At 42.5% G+C, this 22,939-nt stretch overlaps 1 protein-coding gene across 1 annotated transcript in view; it reads right to left on the bottom strand.

Annotated features, from left to right (window-relative positions):
• Positions 1-15,339: 15,339 nt before the first annotated feature.
• Positions 15,340-22,939, bottom strand: part of KCNQ3 (potassium voltage-gated channel subfamily Q member 3) — a 294,125-nt gene continuing 286,525 nt past the window's right edge. The window contains exons 12-15 of the mRNA XM_045560378.1: positions 22,313-22,444; positions 19,711-19,809; positions 17,939-18,023; positions 15,340-16,328 (exon numbers count right to left, since the gene is read on the bottom strand). Coding sequence (XP_045416334.1) covers positions 15,594-16,328; positions 17,939-18,023; positions 19,711-19,809; positions 22,313-22,444 — 1,051 coding nt within the window. The 3' untranslated portion in view covers positions 15,340-15,593. The remainder of the gene's footprint in view (positions 16,329-17,938; positions 18,024-19,710; positions 19,810-22,312; positions 22,445-22,939) is intronic.

Here is a 22,939-nt window from a genome sequence, read left to right as displayed (position 1 = left end):
GAAGCCATAAAAAAGGCTCTTGCCCATGTTCCCCCTGCTCCTCTGCCTCCTGCCTCCTGTCTCCCGCCTGACCCTGGTGCTTTGCTGTGTGGCACGCATGTCCTGCTGTGCCTCCTGTTTCTAGGGAACCAGGAGTAAACTTCTTCCTTCATGACAGTCATTTTTATGTCAGCAAGTCTTACCATGCCGGATTAAAACAAATCCCCGTACCCTTATATCAACCCACCCACTCTCCTTTCTCCAGGACCTGCTCCCCCAAACCAGCTCACTGCTAATGGCCTGGCTCCTATTTATGAGAAAGTACAATCAGAAGAGTTTCCCATGCCCTCTGCCCATATGTACTCTCCCTTCCGCAGCTGGGCGCGTCTATTCCGCCCTCATTCCTGCTCCTGAGGGTGAGCCGGTGGGGCTTCTTGCAAAAGCCACTTCTTTTCCCTCACTCTGCTCTGCCTCTTGCATTGACAATTTCCCCCATCACAAGCTCACTCTCAGGAGCCATTATTTTCCCATTAAAACAAAAGCTAAACCCGCTTTCCCTTCCCTCCCTTACAGCTTCTCCTCCTTTTTGTGATGAAATCCTTAGGTGAGTTGTTACTACTTTCTGTCCCCAATTGCTCTCCAGCTCCTCTCTCTCAAGCCCACTCCAGCCAGGCCTGACACCAGCACCCCTCCAGAGCCGCTCCTGTCAAAGTCAGCCTGGCTTCCACAAGGCTAACCCGCTCTCACACAGCACCTTGGCAGCACGTGGTGCCATTAGCCCATCTCTCCCCCTTGAGACACGCTCCATGCTGGGCCCCCCACAACACCCTCTGATGGTTCCACTCCTGTTTCAGCAGTTGCTCCTGCCAAAGGTTCCTTCTCATCTCCCTGACCTCTGAAGTTGCGGGCTCAGTCCTTGGATGTCTTCTCTTTTCTCTCCACACTTGTTCACTTAGGATCTCATCCTGTCTCATGGTTTTAAATGTTATCTATAAGTTGTTAAGTAGATAGATAGATAGATAGAGTCATGCATCACTTAACAACGGGAATATACTTTGAGAAATGCATCATTAGGTGATTTCATCATTGTATGAGAACATTGTAGAGTGTGCTTACACAAACTTGAATTGTATAGCCTACTACACACCTAGGCTACATGGTAGAGCCTGTTGCTCCTAGGCTACAAACCTGTACAGCACGTTACTGTACTAATTACTGTGGGCAACTGTAACACAATGGTAAGCATTTGTGTATCTAAACACAGAAACATAGAAAAGGTACAATAAAAATATGGTATAAAAGATTTTTTAAAAATGGTACACCTGTACAGGGCACTTACCATGAATGGAGCTTGCAGGACTGGAAGCTGCCCTGGGTGAGTGAGTGAGTGTGTGGTGAGTGAATGTGAAGGCCTAGGACATTGCTGTACTCTGCTGCAGACTTTATAAACCCTGTACACTTAGACTATTTAAATTTATAAAACAATATTTTTCTTTCTTCAATAATAAATTAACTTTAGCTTACTGTAACATTTTTACTTTATAAAACTAATTTTTTTAAAGCTTTTTAACTCTTTTGTAATAACATTTAGTGTAAAACAAACACATTTATACAGCTGTACAAAAATATTTTCTTTCTCTGTATACCTATTCTATTAGCTTTTTCCTATTTTTAAATTAAAAAAAATTTTTTTTTGTAACTTTTTAAACATTTTTGTTAAAGACTAAGACATAGACACATTCATTAGCCTGGGCCTACACAGGGTCAGGATCATCAATATCACTGTCTTCCACTTCCACATCCTGTCCCGGGGTGGACCTGTCCCAGGTCTTCAGGGACCATAACACACATGAAGATGTAATCTCCTGTGCTGACAATGCCTTGTTCTAGAACACCTCCTGAACGACCTGCCTGAGGCTGTTTTACAGTCAACATTTTTTTATAAGTAGAAGGAGTACGTTCTCCAATAATGATTAAAAGTGTCATATAATAAATACATAGTTCAGTAACATAGTTGTTTATTATCATTATGAAATATTATATACTACATATAATTGTATGTGCTATACTTTCATATGACTGGAAGTGCAGTAGGTTTGTTTACACCAGCATAACCACAAACACGTGAGAAATGCATTGCATTATGACGTTAGGACAGCTACAACATCACCAGGTGATAGGAATTTTTCATCTCCATTATACTCGTATGGAGCCATCATCACCTATGTGGTCCGTTGTTGACCAACACGTCCTTATGCACTGCATGACTATAGAGATGTAGGTATAGATACAGATATAGATATATCTTCAGTCCTGAAGTTAAGTCTCCTTAACTCCGCACTCAAATATCTACTAGACATTTCCAACAAATGTCTCATATGCATTTCAAATTTAATATGTAGAAAACCAAGTTCATACTCTCTTATTGCAAAACCTGCCTCTTTCCCAATCTTCTACCCCATCTCAATGGTACCTTCACTCATACAGGTATTCAAATAAAAAACTTTGCAATCGTCCTAGATTCTTATTCTTCTTTCATACGTCATATCCACCCCATCAGTAAATTCTGTCATCCCTGTTCTTAAAATGTATCCAGATTCCAAACTTTTCTCACCACCTCTACTGCTCTCACTCTGCCCCAGGCCTCTCGTGGCTCTCACTGGGTTGATGACACCAATACAATGTCGCTCCTGACTCATTTCCTGCTTCTGCTCTTGCCTCCTCCAGTGTACTCTCAACACAGCAGTCAGGGAAACCTTTTTAATGTAAATCAGATCTTGTCACCCTCTCCTCAAAGCCCTGCAGTAACTTCCCTCTTGGCTCAGAGTAAAAGCAAATATCCTTACCATGGCCCACAAGACCCCTGTGACATCTCTAATTTCATCTCTTAGGCCGCATTCGCTCTGCTACCTCCCCTTGCCCTGCACTGGCCTGAGGCGGACCTGCCCAGAACCAGGAGATAAACTGCCGGGAATGTTTTCATATCTGATGTGGGGGCAGGACATGGGACAATTGGACTTTTCTCAGGGGAGACACCCTGCACGTCTTCCGTGTGGGGAAACCACCGAGTCTCAGGTCAACCAGAAGCCCGCGCTCATCGCTGGGAGCTGACATTATTGGGAACAATAACTGGTTCCCAGGAGTATCTGAGACGTGAAGCCATGAATGGGCTTTTGCTCTATTTGTGCAGATGGAGAGGGATTTTCTCAGGGATATAATTTTTAGCCATTTTCTCAGTCATGCAGTTGCCTGAGACCGAGGGTGGGTAAGTTTTGTTTGGGGAAGAATATACGGTTGCAGCATGGGTGCTCTTCCCATAACTGCAGAGTTAGCCGCAGGCCTTTGTGATGGTAAACATGGACCTGGCCACAGGGTGATGTCCGCCTAGCAGACGAGCAGCAGTTGCCTGCCCTGGTTCCCAGAGGCTGCAGGCACTGTTCCCACAATGAATCATGTCCATGGGGATCAAGAGCAGCTTGCCCAGTGTTGGCCAACTTTGTCCTTTAATTCACAGAGTAAATCATGGCAACTTGGCTGGGTTTTGGTTTACTTCTGTGTATGTCTGGTTTTCAAGTGGGCTTAGGAGCCTGTGCTGCTGACGCCCTGCCCTGCATCCTCTCTGCCCACTCCCGCGTTCACCTGCAGCTGCAGGGGACCATTCTCACCATGCCAACAGCTCCCCATCTCCGTCTGCCATGTCTCTCTGTTTCTCTACCCGAGGGCTTTAGCATCTCCAGCTTTCTCAGCTGCAGCAGCAGAAAACCTGACAGTGGAGGGGGTTGAATGTCCCAGGGGCAAGCCTCAACCAACAAAAAACAAGAGGCAGTGAATCAATGCCCCAGATTCCTGCTATTCTTGGGTGCATTTTCCCTCGGTTCTCAGAGGATTCCCGGTACAATTGAACCCAGTTGCTCTCAGGGATTAGCTCACTCTTTATTGGCTTTTCTCTCCATTCTCCGAGTTGGGTTTCCTGGGAACACTCTCTGAATAAACTACTTGCACCCAGCACCTTGTCTCTGTGGAAGCCCAAAGTAAGATAGCCTGATGTGTAGGCATGGGATTTCCTGCAGCTCTTTTCTTTTCTTATGAAACAGTCCCTCAAATTTACCTATTTTATGTAAATTCAGTGGCCTCTTTCCCATTGCGTCCTGCATGACCTCGACCTCTTTGTATGACTTACATGGTGGCCCAGCTTCTCAAATTCTCTCCCCACTCTGATTCCATGACCTGCTCTTCATTTCCATCCACACCGACCACTCTTTCTTGGTCTTTTCTTGCTTTATTCTCTTTCTCTGCACACCTTTTAAGGCAGATCTTCCCTGAGGTCTGTGCTTTCCCAGACTTTGCCTCTCACAACCTCACTCACTCATGCCATGATTTATCCTGATGACATCTCTGTTTCTCAAAGACCAGCCTGGGGCTACTTAACAGGCTCCCTTCTCCCCCGGCTTCTGTTGGGTTCAGCCAACAGGACGTACTAGCAGATCAGAAAAAGAGAAAGAGTGAGGCTACGGCACTTATTCCCTCCACTTCCGCCCTGCTGGTTCACCACCCAGTGGCTGTGTCCACTGCCCAAGTCACAGTGTCTCTCTGGTGGCCCCCTCCATATAGCTCTGTCTGGGCTCTGGTCCTTGCAGGTCTAGGTGTGCTACAGGCTCCACGTTGTCACTAGCTCTGGGGGAATGTACAATTCCAGGTTGATTTAACTAAACCCCAACCAAATCTTTGTAAGTAATCCTTTTATTAAAATGGCCTCAATTTATCTAGTGTGAGTATGGCTCTCTTTTTTTCCTACTTGGACCCTGACTGATCCAGCCACCCCCTATACAACTGCTGGAGATCATGCAGGGAAGGGACTTGAGTGAGCAAATACCGTGAATTTGATGAATACAGACAAATTTATCTCCTACTTGGTTAACAGGGACTTTCATTCAAAACAAAAAGTTCTAATGAGTTAGTAGCTAAGAATAAATCTCTGGAGTCAGACTTCCTGTGTTTGAATCCTGCCTCTACCACTTATTAGCTATGTCACCTGGGACAAGTGACTAAAATTCTGTAAACCTCAGTGTCCCTATCTACAAAATAGGGATGATAGTATCTCTGAACTCAGAGACTTATCATGATGGTTAAATGAGATAATTCATCAAAAATACTTAGTAAAATGTCTAGCACATGTATGTACTTGGTACATACTAGCTATTATTCTTATGTCTAACAGAGCTTGGGAGAGGCTCATAAAGGGTAAGTCCAGAAATGAAGCAAATACCCTTTGTAGCTGGGGGAAGGTTTCTGAGCTCTAATCTTCCCTTCCTTGGTCCATAAAGACAACACCAAGTCCATGCTGACTTTGAGAAATTCCTAGTTACCTAGTGTGACAAATAGGCTCTAAGATGGCCCCAATTAAACCTTGTGTAATACCCTTCCCTTGAGCATAGGTAAGATCTGTGACTGGCTTCTAATCAATAAAATAAGGCAAAGGTGATGGGGTGTCAGTTCCATGGTGATGTTACGTAAGATTGCAGATTTCCTGCCGGCAGACTCCCCTTCCCTCTCTTTGATGACGCAAAGTGCTATGTTATACATTGCTCTATGGAAATGTCCATGTGACAAGGAACTGAGAGCAGCCTCTGCCCAACAGCCAGGAAGAAACTGAGGTCCTCGGCCCAGCAGCCCTCGAGGAACTGAACTGTTCTAATGGGAGCTTGCAGGGGGATTCTTCTCAGTTGAGCTCCACAGCTCCAGCTCCAGCCGGCACCTTGACTGAGTTTTGTGAGACCCTAAAGCAAAGGATCCAGTAAAGCTGCACTTGGACTCCTGATTTTCAGAAACTGTGAGATATGAAATTTGTGTTGTTTTTAGCTACTAAGTTTGTGGTGATATTGTTACACAGCAGTGGCCAACTAATACAACTATAATGTGGCTGCATTCACTCACTGTTCCATTCTTTAGCACTTACAGGCACTGGGATAATTTCTGAGTACAAAGATTAGTAAGACTCAGTTTTTACTCTCAAATAACTTACAGAATAGTGGTGATGGTGGGGAGTGATGAACTTTGACACAAAACTACTGAGAAAAACATGAAAATAGAGACGCTGTGATAGATGTCTGTATAGGATATAGTCAAGACAAAAAAGGAAAGAATGGTTTTTTCTACCTGGAGGATGAAGGATTCAGGAAAGACTTCACTGAGGAAGTGATGTCTTAGCAAAGTCTTGGAAGTGAGTGTTTCACTGGCAAAAGAAACAACATTATCGAGATATAGCATTATTAAAAAGCTGGCAACCTGGACAACATCGCAAGACCCCTGTCTCTACAAAAATATTAAAAAAAACATTTGCCAGGCTTGGTAGCATGTGCATGTATTCCCCAGCTACTCAGGAGGTTGAGGCAGAAGGAGCTCTTGAGCTCAGGAGTTTGAGGCTGCAGTGAGCTATGATCACACTGTTGCACTCCAGCTTGGGGAACAGAGCATGACCCTATCTCTAAAACAAGCAAACAAAACTTTAAATTTAAAATAAAATTTTTGGTGTGTCTGGGAGATGAATGCCCATCAATGGTCCAATTCATAATAGAAAAATATTCAGGATTTGTTCTTGTTTGATGCATTTGAAGTGTATGCCACTAAGGGGGAGATAACTCTTGCTAACATTTTGTGCAATTAAATTGCTGCCACCTATGTATTTGTAACTCTAGTGACTCCCAGCGGAACTTTCTGATTTTCTCATTTTATTCTCTGGGCAACAACGACACCTGTGCTAGATCTTGTTATCATTCAGTACTAACAAGGAAATCTATAGGATCAATCATAACATTCTTGTGGTGAATAAAGCCGTATGTTCAACACATGTTTCCTTGTGCTGGCATTCATGAAGACTACACTTCCCAGCTGCCCTTGCAAGTTGGTCAGTACCATGTGACTCAGTTTGCACAACGAGAACATGAGTGGAGGTGACAGGTCCCTTTGAGTCCAAGGCAGGCAGAAGTGGGTATGGCTTTTCTACATTCTCCCTCCTGGATCAGCTGGAAGTGAAGGACTTGAGCACTTTAGAACCCACGATGGAAATAGTCCAAATCCCCACATCACTCTGGGAACTCAGGCAATCCACACTGGACTGTGATTTGATCAAGAGATAAATCTTTGTTGTGTTAGGCCATTGATATTTAGAGGGTTTCCATTGCAGCAGCCAGTGTTATTTATCATAAACAATACCATCTCATAGAAGCTGTTTTAAAGCAAATAACATTCCTCCACATAACCATTGAAATGTCTATTTATTAATAAGTGGTGCAGTATTTATTTGTTTTAAGATAGAACATAAAAAAATCAGGTAAGAATCGTTTGCATAATATATATGGAAATCAACCTATTAAAGTTGTTCAAATATCAGACAGAGCCAGAATATAAATTACACATACAGTTTAAAAAGTACAGGAAATCATATTATAAAGAGCACTAAAGGCCACTTGTGGAAGAGTTGTGTTCCCCTGTAAGCCAGATGTCAAGAAAGCCTACTCGTCGCATGGAGACAAATCCAGGGAGCAAGGCACCAGAGTTCTATGCCGTAAAAGGGGTTAAAGAAAATACAACCCAAAATCAAATACAATGAATTCACGTCACTGGAAACCTCAATTTGTTCTTCAATGGTTGGTGTTTCCCATCATTCCTACATTAGAAAATAAAAAAAAAATAGCCACATCCCATCTGAAGCAAGGTAGTGATCACTTTCTTCTTTAAGACGAGAAAGAATTGACAAATTTGATGATGTCCACCTGTCTTTCTAAGGTGACTTTTCTGGATGGGGCAGAGCCGACTTTACCTCTCCAACAGCAAAATATCTGACACTTGACAAAGTGGCTGCCCCAATCTTGGAACTCGGAACCCTCGGGGGAACCTTGGAGGGGGGAGCTGCCCTCCTCTCATTTGGAAAAGTATTCAGAGGTGTAAAAAGGGGGACGATTACCTGATCAGGTTGGCGTCCGCGGGGAACCCTGATCTTTTAATGTCGAGAAAGAGAGACAACTGTGCTGAACTTTTGGCCTCCCAGAGCATGTTTTTAAAGACTCACCTGTTTCTTGCAGGATTTCAAAGCCCTGAAATATAAGTACAGTTTAGAGACAAAAGACCAGAGTCAGCAGAGCTGAGGAGGAGATATTTGAACTTGTTTGGTTAAAAACATTGACAGGAGATCCTTGGGGGCAGAGAACAAGGGGTGCTTGTGGGATTATCTGTAGCCACACCGAACTCTGAGAGCTAATGGACTCCAACATGAACAGGTGAATAATTCATGTGGCATTATTTTCTTCCACTGACAGCTGGATCGTGAAACCACTCAGAGGACCTGCGGAACAGCCAAGCGGAACAGCTGACCCAGGCACACTACTCTTCTCTCCCGGGAACTGGTGGGTCTGTGATCATTTTCCTATAAAACTGAGTGGACACGGAAGGGCAAACCAATGTAGAGTGGCTTGGGGCGTGATTGGGGAGCACTTCCATTGACCTGGGAGACTCGAGTAGGGGTGGAGAGGGAATGAGCTTTGCAGGTACATGGGCTTTGGCTAAAATCATGGCTCTACCTCTTATGATGTGTGACCTTCGACAAGGTCTTTTCCCTCACGGCTTCAGTTTCCTCATCTATAAGATGGAGACATTAACACCTCCCCCATGGGGTTGCAATGAGGATTGCATGAAGTCGCGAGAGCTATTATGTCCCATGCAACTCATAAAGAGAGCTCTTTGTAAGTTTCTCTTCCCTTCCCTGACTTTAGTTTTGTGGACAGAGGAAGAGAATGGAACATTGAAAGAAAACATGCTCTCATTTTTTATTATCCTTAGGTATTAAATTGCAGTCTGTTTGACAAGTCCAAGAGGAATTCCAAATACATTGCTAAGCACTGAGCTAGGCTTTTAACTGCTTAATTGTAAGCCATTCTCAGTTTATTCTTACATACAGCCCATTTTTGACTGTGTCAAAAATTATAATTTTCTCCTGAACCTTATTTTAACCCCAGAACAATGCTATTTGGAGGAAGGAGACTTAAGCAGAATGACAGTCTTTAAAATTCATGGGTCAACTATTGCTGTCCAAGAACTTGGCCACCCTTTTTTCTGACTGTCTCTTAGGACTTTTCAGTTCAGCCTGACTCAGGAGAACTGAACATCCTATCACTGGGTTGAGTAAGGAATGTTGGGGAACCCTGGAAAATTCTGGTAAATCTATCCCAAGCACAACATAAGTAGAAACCACCTCTGGAGATCTTCATTTCAGCCAACAGAGAAACCTGTTTACTTCCTAAAATAATTTCCTAGTTACACAAACATAATATGTCTTAAATTGAGTCCTTTTGCTTCTCTGTAGCTTTTGGTGAAGGCCCCGAAAGAGTATCCAGCTATGACCCGACCATGTGAGGATTATCTGGGACAAAGCAAGAGGAACCGGGCTGTACTCAGGTGAGACCCAGAGATCCCAGAACAAAGGGACACTTTTGGTAAATTTGGGGTCACATAGATCCCCAAAGAAATCACATCCTAGTTTAGAGATTTTTTAAAAAAGAAATCCTGTTAATTGGTCTATAGATAAGGATAAAATTTGAGGCATGACTCTGGAGCTGAATGAGTCCAAGCGATGGGCCAAGAAGGTACACCAGTCCAAGCATTGCAGGGCAAGGAGGAAACAGAGTAGGACGGGTCAGAGGAGTGGAGGGAAGGATGGCTTGCGTGGCCACGGGGTCATTCTTCTTTTTCTTCTCAATGTCACCCAGCAGCAGGGGATTTTGATAGGCCTTTTGAAGACAGCAGGACATTGGGAGAAGGAACATCATCATCTTTCAAGGTATGGGAACCTCAATCATACTCCAGAGATGGGAAGAAGTCCCCCAAAATATGTCTGGCTTAGCAGTTTCTCAAATGGGCCAGGAAGTTCTTCTTCATTTTCTGAGCTCAACAGCAATGCGTTGTTCTCACTTGCTATTTTACTTTGATCTTTTTGTCTCCAACACGTGGACCAGGAGTCAGGAGACCTGGGTTCCAGATTTACTCCGCTACTCAGTCACTTGCTCAATCACTGACAGACCTGGTGTGATTCCTTTCACTCTGAGCTTCTGCCTCTTGATCCAAAAAGACAGGTGGTTGTTCTGGGTGATCAAAGTCTCTTCTTGCTCTGAGCATCTAAGTATCAATGAAATTGTGTCTCCTCATGTCTATAATAATAAATCAAATAGTAATCATAATTCTCCTGCAGGGAGGCTGAGGTTGAGACTGTTAAGACCAAGAACAAATTTCCCTAGGGAGGGTTTGAGTAAGCTTTAACTCCTTCTTCTGGAAGTTCCTCCATTCATTGCTAAGGTGTTGGCTGACAACCATCATGACACAGTTGATTTTCCTCATGAAACCATGAGTCCTTTCATATTTAATCATTCCTGCTATTTGGCTCTTCCTCCTACAAATAAATCATTCTTTCAGAGAATGCCGCAACATCTGGTACTGTATGTCCAATGGAACTGCCACAGACCAGCTACCAGGATCCGACATTCCTGCTGTTTTCATTCCAACATTCCTTTTCTTCCTTATTTCAATGGGAAAAAGTAAACATTTTTATTTGTAGAGATGTATTTATTTAAAAAGCAATTGTGAAAGCGCCTGGTTTTGTCATGTATTAATTGGATTGTATCTCCACCACTCTTTTTTTGAAAAAGATTTTCTGGTGTAAATTTGGAATTCATAAGTTAACGCCAAAGACTTAGGCAATGGAATCAACACAAACTTTTTTTTTGAAAAAGAACATAAATAACAGTCCCTGATATGTGTCAGTCACTGTATTAGGGGCTTTATGTATATATTGATTGTCTCATTTGAAAATCAAAACAGGACAGAAGAGTCAAATACTTTTGAATGTACTGAAACTCAGTTTTCTTCCAGGTCATCTCTGTATGCTTCCAATCTCTTTGACATTACCATTACTGGCTTCCAAAACCTCTAAGGCTCTCCAGATCACCTGGCTGCTAACATGTGCTAACCTGGGCATTGGTGAGGGGCTACCTGCTGCCTTGTTCAAAGGCCAGTTGGCTCAGTCTTGAAAGGTGTAACATCAGTAACACAAGAACGTTGGGTTGATTTGGATATAAAGAAAGAATCCAGACTTTTTAGAAGTTCATCTTGAAATAAGCAAGCCTTCAAGGACAACTGAGGACATGGAGCAAATTCCTAAGGATGCCCAGGGTTCGGAAAGCAAAGAAAATCTTGTGATCTTAGATGCCTTGAAAGCATATTTGTGAAAATCAAATACCAGCTATGAGGCATCTTCTGGGGAAGCAAAGAGTTGGGGGAATCCTGTAGTGTGTTTGGCAGCACTGTCAAAAGTGCAGTTGACTTCTTAGGCCACTGAAAATGTTACTTCCTTTGCCCCAGGAGAGTTTGATCTGCAGGACACCGTTTTCTTGCAATAGATGCTGTGCCACAGTCTGTACCTAAGTCTCTTAGGCAACATGATGGAATGGAAGTAACTCAGCTCCTTGCCTGGTCTCGACCTTGATAGAGATTTAGAGAGAAGGAGAATGCTCGTTTCTCCAAGATATCCTAGAACCCCTTTCTTCCATAGTTTGGGTTCAAAGAATTGAATCCAAAGTTAAAGTCCCCATCGGCCTTCCTTGGACTGATGGGATCATGACTATTTTGATGCAGAATCTTTACTTTCACTTTCTTCTATGTTCAATTTTCCATTGTTTCCAGGCTAGGAAGCATTCCTTTCTGTATAGAGTTGTCTGCAGGGTTAAAATCAGATACAGTCTGAAGGAACCTCTGATATTTGAGGGCATCAGATTCCTAGCATTTTGATGGCAAAAACTGTGGTTTTCTTATCTCTGAATTTCCAGTGCATTTCACAATTTCCTGGCATATAGTGGAGCTTAATAAATCTTGTCAAATGGATAAACAAATGAATTTTTCTTTGTTACACTCTCATTATAGTAGCATGGAATTATGAGAATGGTTTTACCAAATATGAGTAGATCCTGTTATGTTAGATTTTTCTACAGGTAATTATTCTTTTCAAACTACAATGTCTAGGAACTGCCTTGCACAAAATAGACACAGGATGCATAATTGTTGATTCATTAGTTCATTTTGACCTATGTACCTTGGGGTTTTCTAGTTATGTTTTCAAGAAAACTAGGGCTTTGTAATATCAGTGTCATGTCTAATAAGTCTAAGTTCTCAGTTCTAAGAACAAATACAGTTATTGAATAGAACTTTCTCAATTTAATTGTTTTTGTTTTCCTCCAGTAATTTTTTTTCTTAAACATTGGCATTTGCTTGTGTGCTGGTATTTATTTAGTAGTCAAAACTCACACTTGATCTCAAATACTTCCTTCTTAGCCCAATAGAATAACCTTTCACCTATCATTTGCAAAGTTGATTTATTTTGTTAATTTTGATCCTCCTAAAATATGACCTCTTGAATTTTTCATATGTCATGTTGTGACAGGGACCAAATACATATAATGGGATCATAGTTTTACCTGAGAAAATCATTCCTAGTTTTTACAATGGAATTAAGTTGTCACTATTTCATGGTTTTCTGCCAAAACTGCAATTTCCTGGGCAAGTTCCCAAACTACTAGTATAGATGAGGTTAAATAATCTGGGACCATGTTATTAGCCAATTTCATTGGATTATTCCATCATGCTATTCCTTTGTCTGACAAAAGGATCTTTGTGGAAGCACACACTGTTTCTTCCCACAACTTATGTTCAATCACAGACCCTGAATTTCTGCTTCCTCGACTGAGCCATCGATCGAGACAACCTCACCAACTTGAGTAGCTTTGGTTTGCTTTCCTGGAATACATTTTTTTTTTTAATAAAAAGGGGGAGAGATATTAAAGCAGAATTATCCCAGAGGATCATTTTTCTTTTTCCTTTCTGTTTTCTTAGATGGGAAAAAACAGCTCTTAAGATTCTTGTCATTTATTCATTCATGAAACATGTATTTTGTCTGTGTCCACAGTGATAAAGACAACTTACTAGATGTTGGGGACATACTGGTGATCAACACAACCTAACCCCTGCTGTCCTGGCTTTATGATCCAACAGGGAAGCTAGATGGCCCACCTATGGTTTAGAAAATAATACAGGTTCCAACTCTTTCTAGGTTATTAAAAGAACCTAAAAAGTAGTTGCTCTAAATTTGGATCCATGGTAAATATTTTCAGCTATAACTCTACTGAGTTGCTGGAAAATGGATCTATTTGTAAAATTCTAAAGCCAGTAAGTTCTGGGAGAATATTAATAAGTTAGAAAAAAAATTGGTGCATATGTGGAGAATTTGATTCATTCTCCATTTTGTTTTTGGTTTCCAATATGTCATATACAAACAGAAGAGCATAGTCATATGTTAGATGGTAGGTAGAGGAATCATTTCTGATGAAAGATGATTTCAGGGAGACCAGAATTAAGAAGCAAGACCCCAGGAAGGGGCATAGGGTTTCTTAGGTAGTAACTCCCAGTGGCTCATTCAGCAGTACTGAAGGGAGTGGGAAGAGGAAAAAATGACCTATGCCCTTTGTCCTTCAGATTGCCAGAAGGTCAAATGAAAAGCCAAAGGGGAGGTGCTTCATGTCCGCGATGTGTGTGATCACTCTTACATATTTCTCACCTCAGATTTCGAGGTCCACACCCATCCATTCATTGTCCCTCCATGGAAAACTCCCTTCTCCCACTCATAATGCTCACCCTTGGCCAGGAACTTCGGGCTTTGGTTGTAAGTTCCTGAAGTCAGGAGCCAAGCTTTCATCATCACTGTATTCTGAGCCTTTTGCACAGTACCTGTTGGCATGTGGGTTGAAAGGAACCAACCTCTGAAGAAGGAGCTCCTCTCTCCAACATAGTGCAAGACTCCTGCATTAGGTAATGACAAAACCATCACCAGATGCCTGCCATAGCTACCACAGCTCTTGCCAAGACTTTGAGGGAGAATATCAATGGCAGGTGCATGTAGACACTGGTTTAGGCCATTTCAATTGTCTGGATGGTCACCATGGCAACCACTCATAACCAGGGCTTAGGTGTGTGAAAAGAGTGAGACAATAATACTGTGGTGTAGTCATTCAGCTAATTCAGCCCAAGTCTAACAGAAACCTTTCCCATCAAAATTTTTCAGTGTAGTAGTAATATCTCATAAGAGGCCACAAGGTGGCTTGTGCTTAATATTGGGCTTATACAATAGGGCAGTGCTCTTTAGGCTGACTGCTTACACTTTAGCTAGTCTTATGGCAGGGTGTGGTTTTAGCATTTTCATTACAAAAATCTGGAGGAGTAACACTGGATGGTTCTGGCAATTTTGCCTACTTGCATGTCAATAAATATTGTAGCTTGCCTGCATCATTATTTTTCTGGATTCTGAATGCATTGCATCAAGTGAGCATGTTTTGCATTAAAAGCAGACATGCCCCTCCTGCTGGATAAACTATGCTGAGCACTTTCCTCATGACACAAAGGACTGGTATCTTGGTGTGGTTTCTAGGCTCCATTGCATAATCGGTGGAGCACTGTGGTGAGAGAAAACCAGGCCAGGGAGGGAGTGAGCAGACTGGACTTCGACTCCTGTCTCTCCAAGGGACAACTGAGTGACCCTGAGTATATCACTTTACCTGAGCCTAGGATTTCTCATTTTTAAAAAGAAGTACTTGGGCTAGGTAATTTCTCCATGCCTTCTAGACTCTAATTTCTATTAGGTAGATATTTTGTACTTAAGTGTCATGGGGAGGAATGTGAGTTGGAACCTCATTTTCAAGGCACCGAACTCAGCTCCTCATCTGACAAATTCCATTGTCCTTAGCTACATAAATTGGAAACCATTTTAACGTGCGTGTATCTGTCTGTCTGTCTATTTGCCTATGTTTCCCCTGCCATTCGTAACTCATCAGAAATGCTACCCTTGAAATTACTACCACCTTTTACAGCCAAGGAAACAGAGGCATGATGTTAAACAATGTCAGACCAAGTGAGATCTTTTTGAGAGTTTTTAAATGGTTTTGCCAATTTTTCCACAATAAAATATTTGTTTAAATTCATGGTTTTAGAGATGTGATGACTATCTCATTCCTTTCCTAATGTGAGCTCAGTAGGCAGCCTCATTAATACACAATGTGGTTTTGTTAAGAAAATTATTTCCTTATTTTAGAAAACAGTTAATCACTGGAGTGTTTTACATAAGGGGGCAATCCTAAAAATAACTTGAACTCCTTTCTCTGCTTACCAAACCAAAACCCAAACCAGCCAACCAAACAAACAGCACGGCTCATCAATAATTTCTCCCTGCACTGGCCCAATCATGATTAAAAGTAAGAACAGCAGATAAATGTGTATCCTAGAAGAGATTAGCGGTACCATTTATATAGTGTAAAGTCATGCAAACCATGCTGAAAAGGAAGTGCTTTGTCGTGGCAACATGGGGAGGAAGAAGGCCGTGGGAAGCCTCTGCTGGGGTGGGGCCACCACGCACATGCATGCATTTGATGCAGCCATTGGTGTCCCCGCTGGTAAGCGTCCGGTGTGAGAGTGAGTGAGCTGTACAAAGTCTGTCTACATTACAAGGAGGAGTCAGCCAGTGACCCCTTTTAAACGGGCTTATTGGGAGGGGTCCATATGGAATCAGAAATCCCATCCCCTGTGGACGACAGAGGCATGGAGCCACTGGGCGTGAAGGGGTCCGTGTCTGTGTCCGTCTCACCCTCGGCGAGGTACCGCTTCTCCCTCATCCAGCTCGACCCCCCGCTGGGGCCAAACGCATAATCGTCTCTGTCCTGGGAGATGCTGAAGCCACTTGGAGACCGCTCCAGCTCCTCATGGTTGACTGACATGAGGGACAGAGGTGTATCGCTGTCCCGTGTGATGCTGCGTCTCTGCCTGGGGGAGATTCGGTCTGAGTAGGGCCCGTGCAGTTCAGCCTGGGGGTGGCAGCTCACTCGGGAGTCCAGAAGAGTCAAAATAGGCAGGACGGTGGGCCTTTCCGCATACGTTGCTGTCGAGGAAGGAAGAGTCCCCGGGCTCTTTCCAGAACTGGGTCCCCCTCGGGGCAGGTTCACAGGATCATGTGCAAAAAACCCATAAGGGCCGACTTTGTCGATGGGCACCTGGTGGAAGCTGTAGGGGGGTTCCGGGGGGCCTGTCTCCGAATAGTTGCAGATGATGGTTTTCAAATCAGAATACCTGTTGTCCTCTTTCTGCTCCCCCTCAGCTGGCGAGGAGGCCTCCTTGGCCGGGTAATACTCCGTGACTTGCACCTGCAGCCGTTCCATGTGCTGCATGTGCATATCCACGAGAAAGTCCAGTTTCTTCCCCATGTCCTGAACCTGGAAAATATAAGAATCTGGAATTACTGCTTTCTCTGGAGGTGGGGGTCCTCGTTATTGGTTGGGAGGAAATATTATAGTATTTTACCTACTTTTCAGAAGGAAAGAGAATTCTTACAAGTCTTAATAATAAGAATAGCAACTAATAATTTATTTCATGTCTCCTACTCGTAAGCCCTGCACAGTATTAATGCTAATCTAGAAACAAGCTGGGTAAGGGCTTTCCAGGAAGCAAAGGCTGAAAGCAGAGAGATGGCTTGAGCGTAAGTGTTACAGGCCTTCTTTGTCCTCCAGAGGAGGGGCTGGCCTTGCTAATGCCACCTGGGCCAAGAAGCAGGAGTTCCTGATTTCTGAACATTTCTTTGGACAGCAGCGTGTAGATTGTTGGTGCATGTTTCTCCCACATGGTGATGTAAGCCCCAAAGATACATGGCGGTGGTTAGCAAGAATTGAGCTTCTCAGAACGGGAGACCCTACCTAGGGGCCTTGAGGGACAGTGGAAGCTACATCTGCTTTTGTCTTCCTAAATTGGGAACTTATCTGAATTTTTGTGAGTGCATCTTCATGAGTTTGTGTGCACATGTGTATGTTCTTTCTCTGACAATTTACAACTCACCAGGAAGCATTGTCATCAGGTATATTAGCCTGTTTTACAGATGGGGACGTGAGCACAGTTATAGGCGATGACCGGGACGGCATCCCAGCCTCAACAGTAACTAACACTCACAGAACAGTCAGTACCTGACTCTGCTTGTTGACTCATTTAATTTCCACAAACCCTATAAGGTAGATACTATTATTATCTCTATTCCACAGGTGAGAGAACAGAGGCACAGACAGATGAAGTAGAGCTGAGATCATAAATTAAATTTTAAAAATGAAAAATAATATCCTGGATATATAAAAAAAGAATAATTCAGGTTTTTCTCTCCTCTCTCCTGCATGAATCTCATTTTGGGTTTTGAATAAAATAAAAGGATTGATATGATCCTAAAGGAAATTGGTAGTGACATTTACCTAGTGCAAAGTTAGGCAGATGGTGCTAGAATATGAGCTAGCAAACTATGGAAGCAAGAGTGAGCTACACGGTGCTGGGACTGAGCTTCTCTTCCCACCCTGAGTGACCCTCACCCATAGCCTGCCCTCCTGCAGTCAGGCCTCCTCACCCAGGACACTCACCACCCTGGACATTGGGAAAAAGAGGACTAAAGATACACAAAATGAAAAATAAGGGGGGCAAGTCACTAACATTCCCTAAGGGACCACCACAAAATGCATGATAATAGCAGCTACCATTTGCTGAGTGTTCACTGTGTGTCAGCTAACGTTCTGAGCAATTTACATCTATCAACCACTTCATACTTACAGCAACTTCATGAGGTATTAAAATCCCCATATTATAGATGAGGAAAACTGAAGCTTGAAACAATTAATTAGCTTGCATGTGATCATCCAGTTAGTAAATGCTAAATCCGTGATTTAATTTCCACATTCTTTTTGGAATGGTAGATAGTATTAATATTAATCAAGTATCTTATCTCCCTATAAAAATGGCATTTGAAAAAAAATTTTATATACTTGCTTTTTGGTGAGGGAAAGGAAAGACCTACCTGTCTTTCGACTTTTACAAACTTCCCCATCATGCTTTGGTCTTCAATTTCTGATGTGGATGCTCTGGCTACATATGGTTCATTCCTAAGAAAAAGCCAACACTTCTATAAGATCATTGCATCTATTTTGCTTTTCAAGGTTATTCCAGCTAGACAGGCTGAGGCCCATGGAGCCATCATTGTCATCCTCATGCTTTTGGAGCCTGAAAGAGAACCATGCAACTCTGGAGGTGTGAATATATGTGAGTTAGGAAGTCAGAATCTCCCTGCTTTCAACACTGGTATCTCATGCTTTCCTTCACTGTAGGAAAATTTGAAGCCAAATATTAAGCTACTATTAAGGAGCACTTGCTTTGTGTTAAAGTTAATACAGCACCTAACAGTGCCTAGAGTGATTCATTCCTTTAAATTTAATTCGTTTGTTTTTCAGTCTCAGATCGCTGCTTGAGAACTTCTATTCTGAGTGAGTGTGTGTGTGTGGCAGGAGGGGAAGGGGTTGTCGAATCTCTGAAATTATATATGGTAGGTATAAATATTTCATCTGGCCAATTTTGTTAAGAATGGAAAACAAATGCTGAATCTGGAAAATGATACAAAAGCTAACACTGGTAGAGAATGGAATTGAGATGTGCACTGAATTTACTCTTTGGCTATGCACAATTAAAATCTGCCTAAATTCCAGTTAGTTTCAATATTTTCATGTTCTATGTAGATGAGAACTTTCAAGGAGCCTAGTTATTGCTCAAAACCTTCATATTAGGCATTTTCTCGATAGGTGATTTTTTTCTCTCACAGGCTACTGAATCCTGGTAAATCCCTGGCCTGTCTTTGGCTGAGCAGTCTTGAATTAAGGCAGATGTCAAAAACTGGTGGCCCACGTGCTAAATCCAGCCTACTAGTGTTTTCCTTGGCCTGCACAAGGTTTTAAAACATGTAAGCCATCTCAAAAATGGAGAGTTTCACATAAAACCTGGATATTCTGCTTTTTTGAAAAATTAGACTATGTGGAAACAGAGGACTCTCATTCTTAAAATTAGCAATAACAGAACAATATAACAATTACTTCCCTTAGATGGGTCCTCATGGTCCCATCACTCCCTATGGCATCCCCAGGACTGAAGATAAAGATTAGATGCCTTTTTTCACCATACTCATGCTTTTGCTTCTTTTATAAGAGGAAGGTGCATAATATTTCTTAAGCCCGACTCCCTCACTCATTTATGTTACATGCCTTGAAGACATTTGGGAATAAAGAGATGTAAATTCAGGTAGTAGACTTTCTAAAGGATACCCTGATCAAAAATTTATAATGTTTTTTGGAGGGAGGAGAGTGGCTCTATTGCGGGACAAAGTGCTCTGTGTCACAATGTTGACGCGGGCCTGACATCTGAGTGCCTTCTCTGGCCTTGTCCTGGCAGGGGTATGGGTCCACCCAAGGATCACTAAGCAGGAAGAACCGAGCAGCTTACTGACGAAGCTGCAGGCTCTGCTAACATGAAATGTTCTTCTCATTCCAATGAAACGTCTGAGTCTTGTCTTGTTTTATAACAAGGAAACCGGTGTGGTTATTTTCATTTTTAAAACTGTAGAAAGAAGTATCACCCATATGGTCTGGGAAGAGGGGCAGGAAATCTGTGCAGAAATCTTTCAAATGGCCACCAACTGGAACAAGCTTCAAACTCTCTCTTCAGTTTACTTAGGGGAGTGGCCACTTCACCCGCATGCAGGACCCAAGCTGAGATTTGGGGGTGGGGATGATCCACAGGCCCCACCTGGGAGACTGCTGGGATGGGTAGGTGAATGCCGTCCCCTTCTGAGACTTCTTATGTTTTGGAGTAGATGGAGGTCCAGGGGTGAAAATCATATCTATTCTGAAAGAAACAAAAAAAAGAGAGATTAAATGGATTAAATTACATATGCCCCTGTTTTGGCAGGAAAACAAAACATTCCATTCCCTCTGAAATCAGATATGGACTTGGAACAGATAAGAAAAAGGAAGAGAGAGAAAGAGAGATACGGAGAGAAATAAAGAGAGATACGGAGAGAAATAAAGAGAGAGAGAACCTATGACCTCAGTATATTCTTATCCTTTTTTTTTTTTTTTTTTTTTTGCCTAGTGGTACTAAGAGCATCTTTTTGTCCCAGGGGAGAGGAGACAGACAAACCACCAAGACAGGCTGAGGGCTGCATTTTATTATTTTTTATAGGAAGTATCATATGTGTGCAGCTCTTTTATCCCTCCTCCAGACATCTAGTTAGGGAGTTTTTGCAGCCAAATCCTAGGCTCCATTTTCATCTGGCACATCGCTGCTGCTCCATGGGCCTCTCTGGTCATTAGAAGGATGGATCCAACACCAGCTCCTGCACCCAGCTTCCATTTCTGCATGAGGCACCAGCTCCCACTCTATGCCAGGATCAACAGGAGAGAAATGTTTCCCACTGTGCTCCAGGGCTTGGGTGGGGAGCAGCCCTGAAGGCTCATCACAGACCCAGGGCCATTATTAAGGCTGTGCACCCAGAAACAGCCACTCTGTCTCCTGACTGGAAACCCAGCTGCTCCTCCACAAACACCACCATGTACTAAATTGACCTTCCTTTCTCTCCGGCCCACTGCCAGATCGGCATGGCTGGGAAAATGCAATTAGTCAACCTCCAGCTACAACTCTTAGAAATGTATTTGCCCAAAAAATGGCAAAAACTATGACAGTGTGATGGTCCATTCTAAGCTCATTAAGATTGGCTGATAGCTTTGGAGTCTGGTATGTCTTAGACATCATGCTCCCTAGCTCTGTCTCTCAGACATAAATAATAGGACGTTCAGCTGAGAATTTGTTCACACATGCATTTGTTCAGCAGGCATCGAACACTGCGCGCCTGCCACTACGCTAGGAAGTTATAGTTGATGTCCCAGCCAGAGATAATGCAAGGTCATGAATAACCATACCTCCAACCCAGTCAGTGGGATGTTCCTACCCACTTAGCAGGCCTCTCCAGTGGGGAAACATCACTCAGACAAGGAATCTAAGGCCAGAGAGGATTCATATAAGTTGGAAATATCACACAGATCAGAAAATGAATGGCAAAGAGCACTCTGGTTTCCTGATTGTGGTTCAGGGAATCTTGACATCATACTGCCCTTCGTTTTTAAAATTTTTTAAAGGATATTTTTGCAACTTATTAAATATTTGGAAAATGTAAAAAGTAGGAAAAAAACAAGTCACACATGAACTCATCATCTCAGTATAGCCACTATAATCTCTTGAGGGAAGTCCTATTTCTTTCCTCTGGGCCCCCATATGGGAGAACGTGTGCATGTTGTGTGTATTTCTGAGTAAACATGTGTGTGTGTGCTTGTAATAATATCATACATATATATTAGTTAACATCATATCAAGATCTAGAGTATATTTACTCTGTCATATATTACATATAATATATAAACATATATTACATATAATATATAAACATATATTAGATATAATATATAAACATATATAGGTAGCCATAAATATATACATATGCATATGTATAAATGTATATACATATGTCTGAGCATATTATTGGTAATCATATCATATATAAATATTCATAAACCACATAATTTAAAAAAATCTCATTGTATACTTTTTCTAAATATCATTTGGTAGCTGCATAACATTTTAATATGAGCAGGTGCCATTTTTTCTTAACCACTATTTCATAATTAAGGAAGTGCTGTGTTCCAGACAGAGTAGGGACTTGGTGACCAGTCACCCTGGTCTGATTCCCAGCTCTGCTACCTACTAGCTACCAGCTGGGTAATGTGGGGTAAGTCCTTTGCCCTTTCAGCTTCTGTCTCCACATTGAAAAAATGGCACTGTAATGAAATACTTTTCAAGGTTATAAGGGATTAGACACATATAGGTAGAGAATTTAGGAGCTTAATAAAAACAAAAGTTGGGGCAATTATTAGTTGAGCATTGATGCTATTTCCATTTCATTATTATAACACCTGATTAACATTTTTAATAGGGTAAAACACTATATTTATAATTAGCCAGCTGGAATCCACCTAGATGATCCTGATTTTGTTGGCGACATGGGAAGTATCACAGTTGGGATCCAGCTGAACACACACTTTTCCCTCTGCCTCAGGCCTGACCAGGGTGCCGAGCTCGGCCGCAGCAATGTCGTGGAGCTTCCCCACCACCTGTTTGACCTGTTGCTTGCTGGCCTTAACATCCGCAATGCTTGATGAACATTTTTGTTCTTTAAAAATTCCCCTGCGTTTTGGATTATTTCTGGATGGCTTTCACCATAAACTCTAAGGTTCACAGGACTTCGGTTCCTGAGCAGTCAGGAGAGCTGTGTTACCCCTGGATGCGACTGCCTTACCTCGTCTGCAGGTACTTTATCCTGGAAAGCATGTCAAGATGCCCTGCGGAATACTGCTCGATCACATCCTTCACGTCGTAAGGCCTCAAAGTCTCCTTGAATTTTTTTTTATAGAGACGGAATTGTAGAATTCTGTAAGGCGAAACAAAGGCATTTATTTGCAAGTCATGAGTGGAGCGTGCAGGAAACTAAAATGTGAGGCTAGCAAACCCAGGGGCAGGGGAAGAAAAGAACCAAAGAGAAAACGCCTTTCTGTGGAGAATTTCCAACTTTTAGTTCTGGTTCTGCCCCTTCAAACTACATAGAGTTAGGCGGGCTGGTACCCGTCTGTCACGACTACCACCCTTTATCATGCGAATAGTAAGAAAGTCGTCATAATATGAGCTAACACATATTGAGAGGACCCATTACGTACAGACACTGAGTGTAATGTTTATGAACTATCCCGATAATAGATCAATTCATAGGCGACACAGCTGTGATCCAGAGAGCTTCAGCATCTTCCCATCTGGCTCATAAGGTCAGAGCTGGTCCTCAGACCCAGGCTGTGTGGTGACCAGGCCCGTGCCTATAATCAGTATCAGCTGTTGTATCTCATCCTCAGTAGCCTCTTTAATTCTTTGGCTT

Source organism: Lemur catta, chromosome 9 (genome assembly GCF_020740605.2).
Source record: "Lemur catta isolate mLemCat1 chromosome 9, mLemCat1.pri, whole genome shotgun sequence".
Classification (NCBI taxonomy): Eukaryota; Metazoa; Chordata; class Mammalia; order Primates; family Lemuridae; genus Lemur; species Lemur catta.
Note: the sequence above shows the minus strand (reverse complement) of the source record. Positions and strands in the feature narration are given on the sequence as shown.